Below are 15,668 nucleotides of genomic sequence, written 5' to 3'. Positions count from 1 at the left end.
ACAAACCTTCATTGTGCAAAATCCAACAAATAAAATCAAAATCTGAAACTGAAAAAGCCTGTGTTTGTTCCTACTAAAGACATAAATCTTAATCACAAATAAACTGTATAATGAGATTTTTTAGAAAAGGCTAAGTGATTTTCTAAAGCAGCAGGACACTGTGGTTTTTAGCAAACAGCACTCAAACAGGACTGAATGGTACATGGAGACCACTTTTCACAAACAGCGTAACATTATACACTTAGTGCTCGAGTGAGTATTTACACCAGCAGTACAGCGTATGTGAATGTGATGGATTCCTAATAGTTTTTGGACAACAACGGAGGTCTTTGGTTGTAGTTCCCAGCCTTTTTGACTTGTGTGCTCTTATACTGCTGCTGCAAAAAATACTTTTTCTCTTTTGATACTGAAAAAGTACAAGATTGCCGTTTTTTCAAAGAAAAAAAAGAGAGTCTGTAAAACTAACCATAACTTTCTGAAGCAGAAATATTTTTTTCTTCTGTCCTCCTCTGTGAATCATCATGACCGGGCTGTGGCACAGGAATATACTGAAGCTTTGGCTACACAGGCAGTGCTTGTATTTGGATCAGTTCATCATTGCTTCTAGCATTTTCAAAGGATTTGTTGTCAGCAAAGTTGTCCTCCTTCTTTCAGGGCCAAATTGAAAACTGATAGAGAGGCTGATTTATTTTCTCTTACAAAAAATGCCTAAAATAAACCCCACAACTTGTTGAAAATATTGATATATACCATAGATAGATAGATAGATAGATAGTGTTGTATATTGGATCCATTACATGCATGTGAGTGGATCCAGGCCAAATGAAGATCGCACTGCTGAAACATCTTTGATCAGTTCCTTATTTAGATCGGTTGCTGGTTACGAAATAAGACGTCAGTCAATCATCAAAGGACCTCAGTTCTATTTTGCAGCAGAAAGAGGGGGAGAAAAGACCCTCTTCCTATATGCCGTATACCCCTGAACTTGAGACATATGTACTGAGGGCCCCCAGGAAAACATTAACCATACTAATCTTCAGATCCCTGAAGGACATCAAGCATACTAATCTCCAGATACTACAATAGATGTTACACATGTCTACATGTTCCCATTCAGACTTGTCTCTTTGGCCAGTTTAGATTAGATTTTCAGTCCTCCCTGAGCATGAACACAATGAAGTCATCCGGCTCCATCTTTTCACCTCAGACTCACTGAATGGCTCATTTAGCCCCCAGTGGCCAACTTCCAAACTGTGATCTGCTACAGTGACTCCCCTAACAACGTTACCAATAGGGAGAAAAAAGGCTCCTTGGTGTCAGTTCAGATCAGAGTAGTCAAAACAAGCCTAACACGCCTAGCTGTCCCTTTAATAAAACCTCAATGACAAACTAAAAGGCACTCAAAGAAAATGACATTCACATTCACTTTGCTTAAGACACAACAGGGTGTTATTACCTGTTCCTGTTGTTCTGAATATCACACGTGATCGTCAGTACTATTAGTTATTCTTTTGAAGCACAAATTAATACAAGCAGGAGACTACAATCATAACATTCTGGTAAGAGTTAGTAATATGCAAACAAGTCAAGGTTAAGACAGGAAGAACACAGCGTGGACAGATAAAGCAAACATAGCGGAGCTCCTTTTACTGAATAATTCATGGGGGAATTATCAGGTTATTAATGCAAGGTCTGTGATTTTCCAATCTGTTTAAAACGCTGCTGTTTGTTTTTAAGCTCTCCATTTGGCTTTTGATGAATAAATCACCACAAATTTGGTGTGAATAGTCAAAATCTCTAGCAACACAAAAAGTTAATGAGTCCAGAGAATGAGAACTGGATGTGCAGGAAGAAGAGAAAGAATCTCAAGGTTTTTCCAACACTTTCAGCCCCTGAGAGCTCCCAAACCTGTCAACAACACTCTTCAAACTTTCCTGTAACGTATCCTCCACTGGAAGAAGCAAACACAAGTATTGGGCAACGTATTCCTCCCGACTTCCGACAGCTTTGTTTCCATGGAAACTAATCCGCAGACTGTGGCGGTAAAGAAGTACCTTGTGAACTTCTCAATGAGAACAAGTCACTGTGGACTAAGGAATGGCAGCCTGTGAATGTTAATTATATCACGGACCTACATAGGAACACAACAAATAAGGGCAAAGTGGGGCATTTTGTCCTTCATCACCTCACTCCTGTAAGTGCCTCTGTCTGAAAGCATTTCAAAAGGACAAAATTTAACTTCTGTTATCTTACTAAAACGATATTAACTACATCTACAAGGATGGAAGAGCCCCTGGACACAGACGTGGAAAGCTGCCTAAGTCTCACTGGGGTCATTTTTTATCTATTTGCAGGCATTTTTGTAGCTGTTTTCTGTCCCTTTGTAGTCATTTCATCTCTTTGCAGTAATTCAAGTATTCAATATAAGTCTCTTTGTGGTCATTTTGTATCCTTTTTTTTATTTTGGCAGTTTTGCATCTCTTTGCAGTCGTTCTGTAGTTGCTTTATGTCTTTTTGTAAACGCTTGGGCCCAAGGGAGTTAAATGGGCCCCACACCTGTGCCCAGGAAGCATGTCATGTGACTAATCCATGTCTATATGATGATAAACACAGCTTAAATGTGTGTGTGTGTGTGTGTGTGTGTGTGTGTGTGTAGGTCTGGCCACAATAGAGAAAGCTTTACAAAGGGCACAGTAATCAAGACAACAAAGGCCACTACATGAGGGTTAATTACAGAGCTGAGAAAATTATTGTTAACAGGGGCTAATGATGTGTGACATTGACCACTGTGAGCTGATTGCACATATAATGAGATGAATCATCTGAAAATGGCATAAAACAACATATTCTATTATTTAACTTTACTGATGTGGCACTGCTGATAAACAAGAAGATATGGCAAACCAAGAAAATCCAATAATGAGTACGACTGAAGAGGAAAAAAGGATGGTATTGCTCACAGCAGATGTGATATTTATAAGTTAAAATGATGCCAGAATGAATACTCTCAGGGCTTTGTCACAATAAGGATTTTCTTGACAGTCAGGGAAATATAAAGCACTTCTGAAGGTAAAAGTTCAGTTTATGATTTCAGTTTTCTTCTCTGACATCTTCTGAAAGATAAAACCCCTTTAGCTTCATCTGGAATTGATTGAATTAGGATGTGATCTACATCCACTTGCCCACTTTTTCTTTCATTTATAGTTTACAAATTAATTAAAAATGAAAGTTGAAATGTTTTCAGGCAATAATTATTCCAAGACTTGTAGCAACTCTTCACATCAGATTAGGGTGCGTCCCATTAATGTGAAAGCCGTTTTAGATTTCTCTGCAACTTGAATTACATCGGACACGGTTTAAAACAAAACACAGCAAACACAGTCCCGTGAATGACAGTGCAATAAAATACAGTGACAGGGCAGAGGTATGAAAATCTCACTCATTGTCCAGTAAGTACAGAGAGAGCTGAACATCAGGGTGAAAAGTTTCAAAGAGCACAGCAGGTGGCATCATTAAGAAACACAAAACTCCAACTTCACAGCTGCTTATTAGTGCAAGTCTTCCAAACAAACTGAATGACCAAGAAGGGTCAGTATAGGTCAGAACATATCAAAAATAGATGTACAGACTCCTTTTGATGCAGTAGAAAATCATGAAAAAATTATTTCATTTCTTAAGTCTAAGATGGAAAGTAGCCATGAAATAACAGCTGTAATGTAACAGCTACATAGAGACGGGGAACATGTAAGATCATCCCTTTGTGCTTCTTGTAATAAACAATACATTCATTCCTCTTCTGTCAGGCTGTGACACTGTGACAAATGAATTGGGAAATTGCTAAAAAAAAAAAAAATTAGCCCTGAGATGCTGGCGCCAAAAAGTCCTTAATTCTTTCAGGGACATGCTCCTTAATGTTTTGCCACAGGATATTAGGGTCACTTCACTTATTAGGGTCAAGTAACAGTTACTAAATTAATTTGCTCTAAGTAAGCAAACATCGTGGACCCTAAAATTTTACTAAATTTATTTTACTAAATTTCAGCTCTGGTTTTGGTCCCTACCACCTGTTGAGGAAAATGAATTGTATTAAGGGCCGTTTATTTTGTCCCAGTAGCTCCAATAATCTATGTTGTAGTTCAGTTTATTATGCTGAACATAAATCAACATGAACAAAATGACAGAAAATGTCTTTGGGATAAATCTGCTAACATGCTATGGGAGGAGTGTACCACTGACAGCCACCAGGGGGCAATCAAGTTATTTTGGCTTTATATAGAGTCAGTGGTCTGACCAAACGTGCATAGCTCCAGTAAATGTCACAACAATAGTAAACAGGGAACCCATACTTTAAAATGTCCCCTCAGGAAACTTGGTGGTATCACTGTGTAAACATCCATGTTTACTACAGACTATGATAGGCCAAGTGCCAATTTACTCCTCAACAGACGTTTTCTGTAAAATTTGGCAGGCATCTCTTATCCAGCGCTACATGAAATTATTCTAATCGGTTGCCTATTCATTCAAAGGAGGACAGATATCTGACAGCAAATTCTCATGCTAGAATAAGGAGCTACAACTGGTGGTGCATTACAGCTTTCTCTTTGAAAAGGTGCACGAGAACCAGTCATAACACAAAATGGGGTAGCTTCAGTACTAGAATGTGTAAGCGCTTGTGTGGCTGAGCTTTAAAAAAGAAAAAAAAAAGTCTTGAATGCTTCACAATGAGTCTCTCAGCAATTTTAAGATAGCTATTCACAGAGACTCCCTATTGAGATGGAGAAAACTGCACATCTTGAACAATTAAAAAAAAATAAATCCCCAAATCCAGTTGGGACAAGCAAACAAAGACACGTCCAAGAAGAGAAGCTGTGATTTCAGCCACAAATTGCTACAATTTAAATGGAATAATGGTTAAAAAAAAAACACTGGGAAAAACAAAATAAAGAAATAAATGACTGAAATAGGGCTGTGATAAATTTTTTATTACACATGTTCTGTGTCAATTGTTGACAACAAAGCCCCGTTTACTTTGTATTAAAAATGACACACTTCAAGAAGTCCCAGAGTTTGGAAAGTTTCTGAAGGCACCGTCCTTCAAATCTAGCAGACAGACACTCTCCATTTTAAAGTCATGAAAATTGATTTTCACTCTGAGGCTGTAGCATGATCCGCATCCAGGGAGCCAACCTCTATAAAGTCAGACTAAATCTACTAAGATCAGCAAAGACTGGCCATGACTGGCTGCCAGAAATGAATGGAAATCAAGATCAAGAGTCTTTATTGTCATTATGCAAGCATAACGAAATTTTGTACAGATTCTCGGCTTAAAAGCACACGAATAAATAGCAGCAGAAAAATTAAAAATGCACACTTAAGAAAAAACATAAAAATATAAAATACAAAGTAAAGTAAAGTAAATGAAGTACACTAAATGAGAGTCAAGATCTCATTCAGGGCTGTTTCATTCACTACGGGCTCCTCGGACACAATGAAAATGTGTCATATCAAGAAACAGAGCCATGTAGAGAGAAAGTTGTGTGAGAAAGGAGAGACAGACCATACAATCAGGACGTGTACAGGAAGTATTTTGACTGTGGGATGCTTGCTTGATTAAAGAGGTCCCCATGCAATGCAAAATGACATGTTAGGTAAAGATTAGTCTGCAGTTGCACCACCAAAAAGACTAAAAAGAAGCTACTATATACAGAATGTAAATGTTTGCTGCTATTTTTACCACCTCCAAAGAAGTCTAAGGCGCCTAAACACAAAGACTGACTAGAATATATAGTCGGGAATGTCAGCCAGGAGGAGTCAATTTGGGTGGACCAAGTGAGATATAGGCTGTGAGGAAGGGAGGGGACATCAAGAAATGTAGTGGTGGTGATGGGGGGGGACCTTCTGCCTTCTGCCTTCAGCCTTGTACTTTTTTCCGTGTTAAACTGGGCGTGAGACTTGGAGTCAGCAGCAGTGAAAGAGTGTGGTTATGGCTTGTGGTTTCCACTCGGCACTAACATCTCAGCAGAGCTCTCAACAGGGAGAAAGAGAGGGGACAAAATAGACCCTTCAAAACATCAGAGGCCACGCTGATGTCTCACATCCTGGGAGGACAGGCGGAAAAATAAAACAACCGCTGTGTGTGACATCAAGTATGTGCAGTTAAGAGCAAATTATTGTCGATGTGACTATGGATGTCAAACACACTCCGCCTTCAGAACTTTTCTCATTGCTGGAGGTAGGCTGCTTAAACAAATCTGTCTGCTTCATGACCTGTAAGGAAAAAGTACATTTCACATGTATGTTTGCATAGATTCCTACACAACCCCCATGAAACCATAAATTATTTTTATTACAGTATGTTTTTCATCTGAATTCTTCTTCTTCTTCTTCTTTTTTTTTTACAATGTGTTAATTAGTGAGCTTTAAAGGTGCTGGTAGGCAGATTATGTTGCCTTTGGACAGATCCAGGCTAGCTGTTTCCCACTGTTTCCAGTCTCTGTGTTGAATAAGCTAAGAGGCTGCTGGCTGTAGCTTAATTCTTAATGGAGCAATATAAAATCGCATCTTCCCATCTTCTCAGTGTGCAGGATATTAATTACTGCCTATATCAACTTACAGTGTTTTAATGTAAAGATCCCCTCCAGGCATGTTTAAGGCATATAAAAATACTCTGCTTTGAATACTAATTTGTGTCCACAAAAATGATTTTGACTGTGTACGATACAGTGTATGATAACTTTGTTTTAAAGGTTCACACTAACAAATAAAACCCAGAGTCAACTGTTCCTGCTTTTCAAGAGCTATCTCTACAAATTATCAACACATGTAAGCAGACTGGTGTAAACCGGTAGTTGATATCGTATCCTAACATCTCAGACTGTGTTTTATTGTTGTTTCCTACCTCATTCGATCCAGCAGAACATTTAAAGTTTAATCTCTCTGCATCTTATCTAATACTGTGCTTGCTGGCCCAATAATTAATTTATACTCGTCTTATCATACTTTGCAGTGTCTTATATCTGCTGCAGTATCTGGACTTGTAATTAATGGTCGGTAGCGTTGCAAAAACAAAATGTGAAACTCGTGTCTCACTGTGAGAAAAATCTCACACTGGACATCCTTCCTCTATCATCTTATTTTATGTCAATCCAAATTTCCCTTAAGAAGCAACACATTTTCTATCCCTACTCTCAAGCAAGTCCTTCTACCAAGACAGAACTACAGATCAGAGAAAGAAGCTAAAGAAATACCATACATATGTCACCTATATTCAACGTCACATACATCTGGAGGCTTCTCAGCCTTCTCTTCTTCTGGAAGAGCTGAAGGTTACAAGACCATAAGGCTGAACACTGCAGGCATAAAATATACTGAGGGAACAAAGTGAGAGGGGACTGGCTGAAATCTGGTAAAAAAAATAAAATTGTACTGAACTGAGGGAAAATTGGGTGAGTGAATTTAGAGCAAAGCAAGGCACATACACACACACAGAGAGACGTGCACATGCACATGCACATGCACACACACACACCCCTGCAGGCGGCAGTACAATGCAGCCTTGTTATATCCACCTTCAGTAGAGCCAGTGTTCAGGGCAATTATCCAAAGAGTCGCCACACCTAAAGAAGCCCACAAGCTGGCCACAGAGCTCCAGCTGAACAAAGACCAGCTGTGATGATTAAAGAAAACATTCAACACCTCCTCCTGCAAAACATATTTTCACTGCTCCCATCAAAACAGCTGGATGCCACATGCACAGTGAAGCAGCGAGGAAAGAAAACAGAGTCAGGTTGAAAACTGTCTATCAGCTGCAGTTTTGGTTTTGGCCAGCGTTTGCGGGATAAATGCAAACAGTGGGCAGCTGCCAACTGTCCAGACTCATCAGCTCATCAGTTCAGCCGGGCTGGAGCTGATGAAATGTGGGCAGACATGGGAAAAGGAAGCTGCCTCCTTCTCTTTACTGTCTCTGAGCACATCCTGGAATGTGTCAAGGCAGTGACTGTCAGTGTGAGCATGTCACGAGCAGCAGTCACCAGGTTATATATAGAATATAAGCCGAGTTTATTTATGAAGGAAAAGATGTCCCCTTAAACAGTTTTATATAGTTCAGTTCATCAGTGCGTGATGTTCAGGACGGCTCAAGAGTTTTTCAGCGAGAATGTACTTCTTTGATGTGCGCATGTTTACCCTAAAGTTTCCCCCGTCTATCTTTGTAGGCCTCACGGATTTCCAAAGCCGCTGTTAACAGTTGCTTCCATCACTGATGACCGATTATCAATTAACCCCTGAGGCTGAAAATGTCAAAAACAATAAGAAACGCTAAACACAAGAACTACAGTCAAGATAGGCTGGAGATGTGGAAAATTACTTAATGCTACTGGAAATTAATGCTACAAGCACATAAGCTGTAATACACACGTGACCACCGGGGGCAGTATGGGGATGGCAGCAGATGCACATTATGAGAAAGTGAACGGTGACAGCAAGCCGGCACACTGAACTGACTGGCATGTGTGTTGTGTGGCTGACATTTAAAAGTACTGCTGATGTTCATTGTTTTACGTCACGCAAATCCAAAAATTCTCTATGGTCTGAGTTCTCTGCTGTGCCCTCTAGTGGTTCTCACCAATAACACCTGTGGTACATAGACGAGTGCACACAGGTGGGTGTCTACACAGAAAAACGTACATCGCTGTTCAGTTTTTGAGCCTTTATGGTCATTTTTGAGGTTCTATTTTGTCGTGCTGTTGAACTGTGCTGTCTTTAACCGCTGCTTCTAACATTTTGTTCATCACATTTAACAGGAAAAAAAAAACCTCAATACAAAGCAGTACATTTCTTTGACCTATGGTCTCCAAATGGCAAAACAGTTGAATCAAAACTGCTCTAAAACAGTTCGGAGACACATGATGATGATTATTTGTCGACGTTTCAGTTGTTGAAGAGGCAGGAGATGCGGTGTGGAAAGTGGCTAACCCTACCCAGCAACTCCTGAAGGCAGAGAGTAAACTTCTGGTATTCAAATCCACTATGTGAATACTTAGTAGTCATATAATGGATAGTTCTGTAGCTCCATATATAGAGACTTTTTATATTGGCGGCAGAATAGTGTTTCTCATTCAAACGGCTTCTCTCTGCATCGCATTGTGATCTGTTGTGGTTTCTCCATCTTTGACTGCTGGAAATCAGCACAACATTTGAAAGTCGGTGGGAAAAAAAAATAAATCATTCTCTTTTATTCTTTGAGACTGGTAACAAAAAACATGTCATTTAGCAATGATGTTTTTGGACAGCCGAGAATTTCTGCACTGCTTTCAAATCCCACTGATGCAACAACAAGGAAAAAATACATCACAAAACAACAACATGGGTCAAGGAATACAAGGAACATCTCTTTGGTGTTTTTAGGACAGATTTCCCTTTAATGCAGCCTTACTGCCTTCATTGAAGTTGAAATTAATTTTTAATGCACTACACATAAGGTGGAGCACCTTTGCTAACATAACATAAGGGCACATTGTACGGCAGTGAATTCCTCTGTGCTTTGCCAGCCAGTCATGGCTTTGCAAAGTCAGTGAGGCCTTAAGCTCTTTTAACCCCTCCAGGGGAAAAAAAAGGAGAAAATGATGGGAGGGAATAGCTTGAGGAATGGTTGGTATTCTGAAATGTTGTTCTTCTCCACAAGTTTATTTCTGTCTTTCATCGAGGTCCAAAGAAACATTCCTCAGCCAATGGGAGAGCCTCACACAAACACATCATCTCATACCCACAACCATAACACACTGATAAACAGCTCATTATGCAAACAACAACTCACAAGCATTAAAAAAACACGCATTAGAGAGGGGGGGTTTTATGAGCAAATCGTACTGCTGGCGAGAAGTGAGATCAAATATGATGAATGTAATCACACCCTTAAGTAAGCCAAATGTAGCGTTCATTAACCAATTCACACAAAATAAACGGAACCATCTAATTAGATTAGATTCAGTCTGCAGAAGCTTCCTATCTATCAAAGTTGGCTGAATCTCTTAAACAAGGTCAATGACGTCTGCGTTGCGTAGTAGTTTTTTGTTTTTTGGGTTTTTTTTTTATTAAAGTGAAAGGTTTAGAATTAAGAGAAAGTCGGTTGAAAGAGAAAATGACTTACCACTCACTTATCTCACGCTGTACACTCTCTCCTGGCTGTCCCTCTTCTTCCCTCAGAATATGACAAAACTTCCCAAGTTGTTCCTTTTCCGCAGACTCCCTCTCTCTCCTTCTGCCTCCCTCAACATGCGCGCACATGTGACGGACACTGGCTCGTCTGAACGGCGAAATTGCGACATCTAGTGGTGAGCGAAGCTACAGCATTTACAAGCGACAAGCTTTTTCTTTGATCGAGCTCACGGTGTAGCTCACCGAGAATTTCCTAAAAATAATTCATTAGCTAATCTGTTCTGATTCAGGGAGGATATTTAAAAGCAGTGTCTGATGAAAACAAATGGCTAAATATAATGAATACATCTACAAACACTTTTGTGGATTTGTAAGTAAATTCACTTTCATTAAGTTTCATTTCCATTATTCAGGATTAATTTAATTGTCAGTATACTGTACAAGACTGTACAGTGAAACTCACGTTATAGGGCTACACATTGAGCTACACATTTTAAAAAAAAGTATGTAAGGATATCACAAAAATAAACTTTTCAAATGTGGAGTGTGGAGGATGAGTTCAGGAGTGTCACATGTAGCCTGAGGGAAAGAAGCTTCTCCGTAGTCTGGTGGTGCAGCAGCAGCAGCAGACACTTCTGCATCTTTTGCTAGACTGCAGCAGGGGGTGGCTGTTGTCTTTTTGTATCCTCTGTGCAGCAATCTCACCTCACCGATGTCATGGGTGCGTGGTGGACGGGTACTGATGTTGTTCTGGGTGGTTTTAATCACCTGCTGCAGAGACTTCCTGTCCTGGGCCGTGCACAGGCCCTGCCAGTGTGTGCCTTTAAATGAAAGAGGATTTTGAACCTGCCTTTGTCAGTAAGATTCAACCTAATATAAATTATAAGAAACAAACAGGACTGTGACGGGGCCTTTTTTTTTTGCATGACAGTAAGTCTAGTCATTTTTACTTGTAAAACCCAATATCACAAAATAATAACAATAATCCTCAAGGAGCTTTACAATCTAAAGAGCAAATGATGCAGGATAATTAACTCAAACCTACAAATGTGAACCTCATGGATCTAAGTCTTTACGACACTTCATCAGGGACACATTTAGCAGATACTTCATAAGTAGAAGTTGTGGATCACCAAAGTCAGAGTTGACTGACATCCCTGAGGCTATGCCACTAGTGCTGCAAAAAAAAAAAAAAATACACAATTGTTTTTCCTGTTTAAACAAAGATAGAGATAAGTAAATGAGTGATGGTTTCACTCTTTTGCTCACTAGCACACAAGCTGCATGACATGGCTCAGCGCTTGTGGGTTTAATGGAGCCCCATACTGAAATAAAGAGCGTATTAGTGCCAGATATTCGGTAACAGTCATAATTTTTATTCTTATCAACATGCAAATTCCAAAACCAAGTCTGCACTGAGCTTGCCATTAATGGGCCGTTAAAACTACTGGAATTCAAATGTTTGATTGCTTGCATGATGAGGATCGGTCCAGAATCAAAGTCAAAGTTATTGACCAATTATATCAGGAATAAGACCCCCCCATCCTCATCCTGAGTGCCAGGGACAAATTTACAGGGCAATAAAGACACAGACAAACAAACATACATGTAAGTAAATGAGCAGCAAACAACATACGTTCAGATTGTTACAATGTAGAGTATCTGAAAGGTGGTGGTAGACTCAGCCAAACACACGCTACTGCAAGGAATGCTGGAATGAATGCATAATAACTTATTGTATTTACAGAAATGGGTTAATTATGTTTCAAAGTCTTTCCAAATATGGGAAACACACATAAGAGAAAATTCCAGAAGGGGCTTCTGTTCAGCTGGGACTCGCAGGGAAAGTCAGCATTTCACAAGGTGGTGTGGTGTCAGGGGAGCCTCTGAATCAGAGGCAGATGGTGGTATGTAACCTGGACACAGCAGCCAGCCTGCCTTCAGCTTCACCCAGCTGGGAACCTGCAACCCAGAAACACAACACAACACACACCGGCAATGACGGAGATCCTGCAGCTGTCACAGTGTGCGGATAATATGACTTACACATGACAACGAACGAATAATACAGGCATGTTATTGCACAATATTTGTATTACAGCAATATACCTCTGTATGTATGGTAAGATGATTCTGTAATGCAGATATATCACATAAACTGCTCGTTGATCTCTGATTTAACTGTTCATGAGTGTGAAAGAAAGCTGTTCTTGCATTTGCCATATACTGCATTGAGTAAGTCAATAAGGGTGAATTTCAAAGTTTTGTTTATTTATTCAGTCCTCCAAAATGCAGCAAATTGTGTCACGCATGCAAAACATAAAACTGAGAATAAGCAAAGGTCTGCAATCCAAACTTAACAAACCTGATATTCTGGTAAAATAAACAAGAACAGCAAAAGTATTTGTGTCAAACAGTGGAGGAGATCACGCAGTCTGGAATCATACATGTCAGTGTCGGTATAACTTCTGTCTTACCACCTTTTATTAAATTCCTCACAAGTCTTCACTGCATATTTGAGTCTCGACAGACATGGGTATAAACCGGAGCTCGCTGCAACAGAGGCGTTCAACCACAGGGCAGTAATTCTAGTCACTAATGTTTTAAGATCTGCTTGCTGTTGACTCTTATCTGGCACAATGTCAGCTATGAGATGTTCTAGAATATTAACATGTCAGTCAAGCAGACCTGCAAGGTTGGTTACTGACTTAAGCCTGAGGGGTGAAGTGTTGCCATTGAATACAGGCCCAGAAATCCATCACACCAAATAGTTTTCTAGTTTCTTAAATTAAGTTGCTGCCATATTGTCAGAGTCAAGTTCAAGTAGGCCAAACTGTTACTGGAGGGCAATAATATATCAGGAACAGATGCCTCAGTACAGTTTTAGAGATAATCAAGTGATCAGAATCCCAAAATGCAATGGAACGTAGTTAATATGTTGAGCAGAGCCTGCCATCTTTGTGTGATTATTTTTCCACATATGATACTCGTTATGTTTTATTCTGTAACTCACACTGTTATTCAAATGTTGTTCCATAGCAGATCAAAGTTCAGGTCGGCAGCTTAATTCCTCCAGTACTGAACCAAACTTCAAAAAACAGTAAGCAGAGCCTTAGTGGGCATCGAGGGCACAAAGAAAACGGTCAACACTATTTTCAGGAATTTAGATTTTAATTTACTTCAGGTGCACAGGAATTGTAATTCTCTTAGTCAATACTCTTACATTTGACCATTTAAGAACATAAACTGTCACAAATTAAAGGGATCTCAGCTTTTCTCCACTAGAATTTCTGATACTATGGAAAGTGTCCTGACTTCCCTCACAAGAAGAGACAGACTTCAACAAGGTTGACTTGACACTGCAGGTATCTGATGAGATGCTGTCAACAGATAAAAAGAAGAAAAACGAGAAGGGAACAAAAACATGTTCACAATCTTACTTCCCACTGAGAGTGTTGTAAGTTTCCTGTCATTAGCAATATTTGTCACATTTGTTTATTTGGGACGGAAATGCCTCATCATTATAGTCCATCAACATCCGTCAAAGTCAAAACTGCTTTCACACCAAGTTGCTTGGAATTTCGAGTTATTGTCGAAGTCCCATTGTGCTCAGCAAACCATTTCCTGGTAAAGTACAAAACACTACCATTATATTCAAGCTCGGGTTGTTTCTTTATTTTGAACAAGTCCAAATTTCCTCAAGCTTTGTAGGAGAACGTTACAACACTGTTTTGGCGTGAAGCACCAAAACTGTTTAGTGGACTAAGAAACTTCACTCAGGTTTCCATCAGCATGGGGGTAAACTTAATAGAGAAATTTAACAGGCTGGGAACAACAACATAAATCCACCAGCAATAAACATTTGCAATTGGCATAAATGAAATGATGGCTTTAAGTGATTGTTCTTCCCAAAATCAAAAATGGTCAAACTCAGGCATTGCACTGACACTAGTTAACAGTTGTGATAGGTCAAACCCCTGTTCAACTGACCCACCAGAGCAAACAGCAGTGCTAAAAAGAGCAGTGATCTTCACAGCCACCAAGCACAGCTTATTATTACAAACATTTTCTGATGTTTGTTTCAGCTAATTATCAAAACCACAATTACGGTTACCATAAACAACACAATCAACTGGAAAATGAGTCACACGAACCAGAATAACACAGGTTTTTCTGGTGAACACCTCTTCATGGAACAAGTCCCTGGATGTGACACCAGTCTGCATCTCAGCCTGAACCACCAGCCTTGACCACAGCTTCAGAGAGTAAAGTACAACTGCTGTGCTCAAACTCTTTACTTCAGCAACTAGAAATAGCTGGTCTAAAAACACTCCACTACAAGTACAAGTTCTGAATTCAAAAAAAAAACAAAACAAAACAAAAACAAAAGTAATAGCACACAATACGACTAACATCGTAAAGATAATGTAAGTTAGCAAAGAAGCGACCTACTTAATTACAAGGCAGCAGAGGGATTTGTCCCTTTTGTCAACAAATGGCGAGGCACAATGTTTTGAAATTATACAGTTAGGTCGACATATTGGAACAAGTTTACGTTTTTTGGCATTTGATTCCTGTACAACACTGTCTTGAGTTTGAAATGAAACACTCAAGCTGTGAACAAAATGAAGACTTTCAGCTTTAATTTGAGGGCTTTGACAAAAGTGTGGCATTAACCACTTAGGAATTACAGCCATTTCTATACACCCTCCCTCATCTTCGGTGGCTCATAAATGATGGAACAAATGGCTGACGAGCAGTTTCGTGGCCAGGTATGACCTCTTCCCGTGTTACTCTGTGACAAATCAGGCAGATGAAGGACTGCAGTTGGTTCTGAGTCCAAATGGGTGTCTATGCAAGTGAAAGAGGTCATCATTATGGTGAAAAACACAAAATAAAGCCACCAGAGAGATCGGAAAAACATTAGAAGCAGCCAAAACAACAGTTTTCACATCCTAGAAGGAGGAATTAACTGGCAAGCTGAACAATACCAATAGGCCTGGACGACCAGGAAAGACCAAGAAGTCTGTCACAGGAGCAACAGGAGAGCGATGCAAAAAGGCAGAAAAACATTGCAAGTCAGAGGGTTTAGGATAATTCAGTAATGCATGAGAGGGCTTTTGTCATACAGGCCTCAAGTAAAGTTAGTGAAAGTGTTGCATTGTCTTAATTATATTTAAAACAATTAAAAAAAGCTGCTGGGGGCTTTATACAACTTGTTTCACATAAGCTGCACAGCAGCATCGCAGACATATTTTCTATGTTTAGATAATGAGATTCTGAAAACCACATATCCCTTAAAGTTACTTCCTGTTTCTGTATTACAGAATTTTCCATCAGTTTCTTACATAAGGAAGAATGGCTCCCGTGCAAAAGACCCTCATGAAAAGAAAACCTTTCAGAATGTCTGACTGCAGATACATATGATAAGAAGGATCGCTAAAAGCACAGATCCATTGTAAAAATAAATTTAGAAAAAGGACATTTATGTAAAAATGCTGTCAATCCTAATT

The 15,668-nt window shown here is 39.5% G+C and overlaps 1 protein-coding gene across 2 annotated transcripts in view; it reads right to left on the bottom strand.

The window, feature by feature from the left end:
• The window catches only part of tspan4a (tetraspanin 4a), a 111,241-nt gene extending 100,947 nt beyond the window's left edge, over positions 1–10,294 (bottom strand). Inside the window, exon 1 of one of the 2 annotated variants that reach the window (XM_046394241.1) lies at positions 10,155–10,294. In XM_046394241.1, the coding sequence (XP_046250197.1) occupies positions 10,155–10,284 (130 nt within the window). In that variant the 5' untranslated portion in view covers positions 10,285–10,294. Of the gene's footprint in view, positions 1–10,147 lie in introns of both variants that reach the window. The other variant, XM_046394248.1, reaches the window with a different exon arrangement.
• Between the last annotated feature and the right edge of the window lie 5,374 nt (positions 10,295–15,668).

This window comes from Scatophagus argus, chromosome 1 (genome assembly GCF_020382885.2).
Source record: "Scatophagus argus isolate fScaArg1 chromosome 1, fScaArg1.pri, whole genome shotgun sequence".
In the NCBI taxonomy this organism is placed as follows: domain Eukaryota; kingdom Metazoa; phylum Chordata; class Actinopteri; family Scatophagidae; genus Scatophagus; species Scatophagus argus.
The sequence above is the reverse complement of the archived record's forward strand: the minus strand, read 5'-3'. Positions and strand labels throughout refer to the sequence as shown.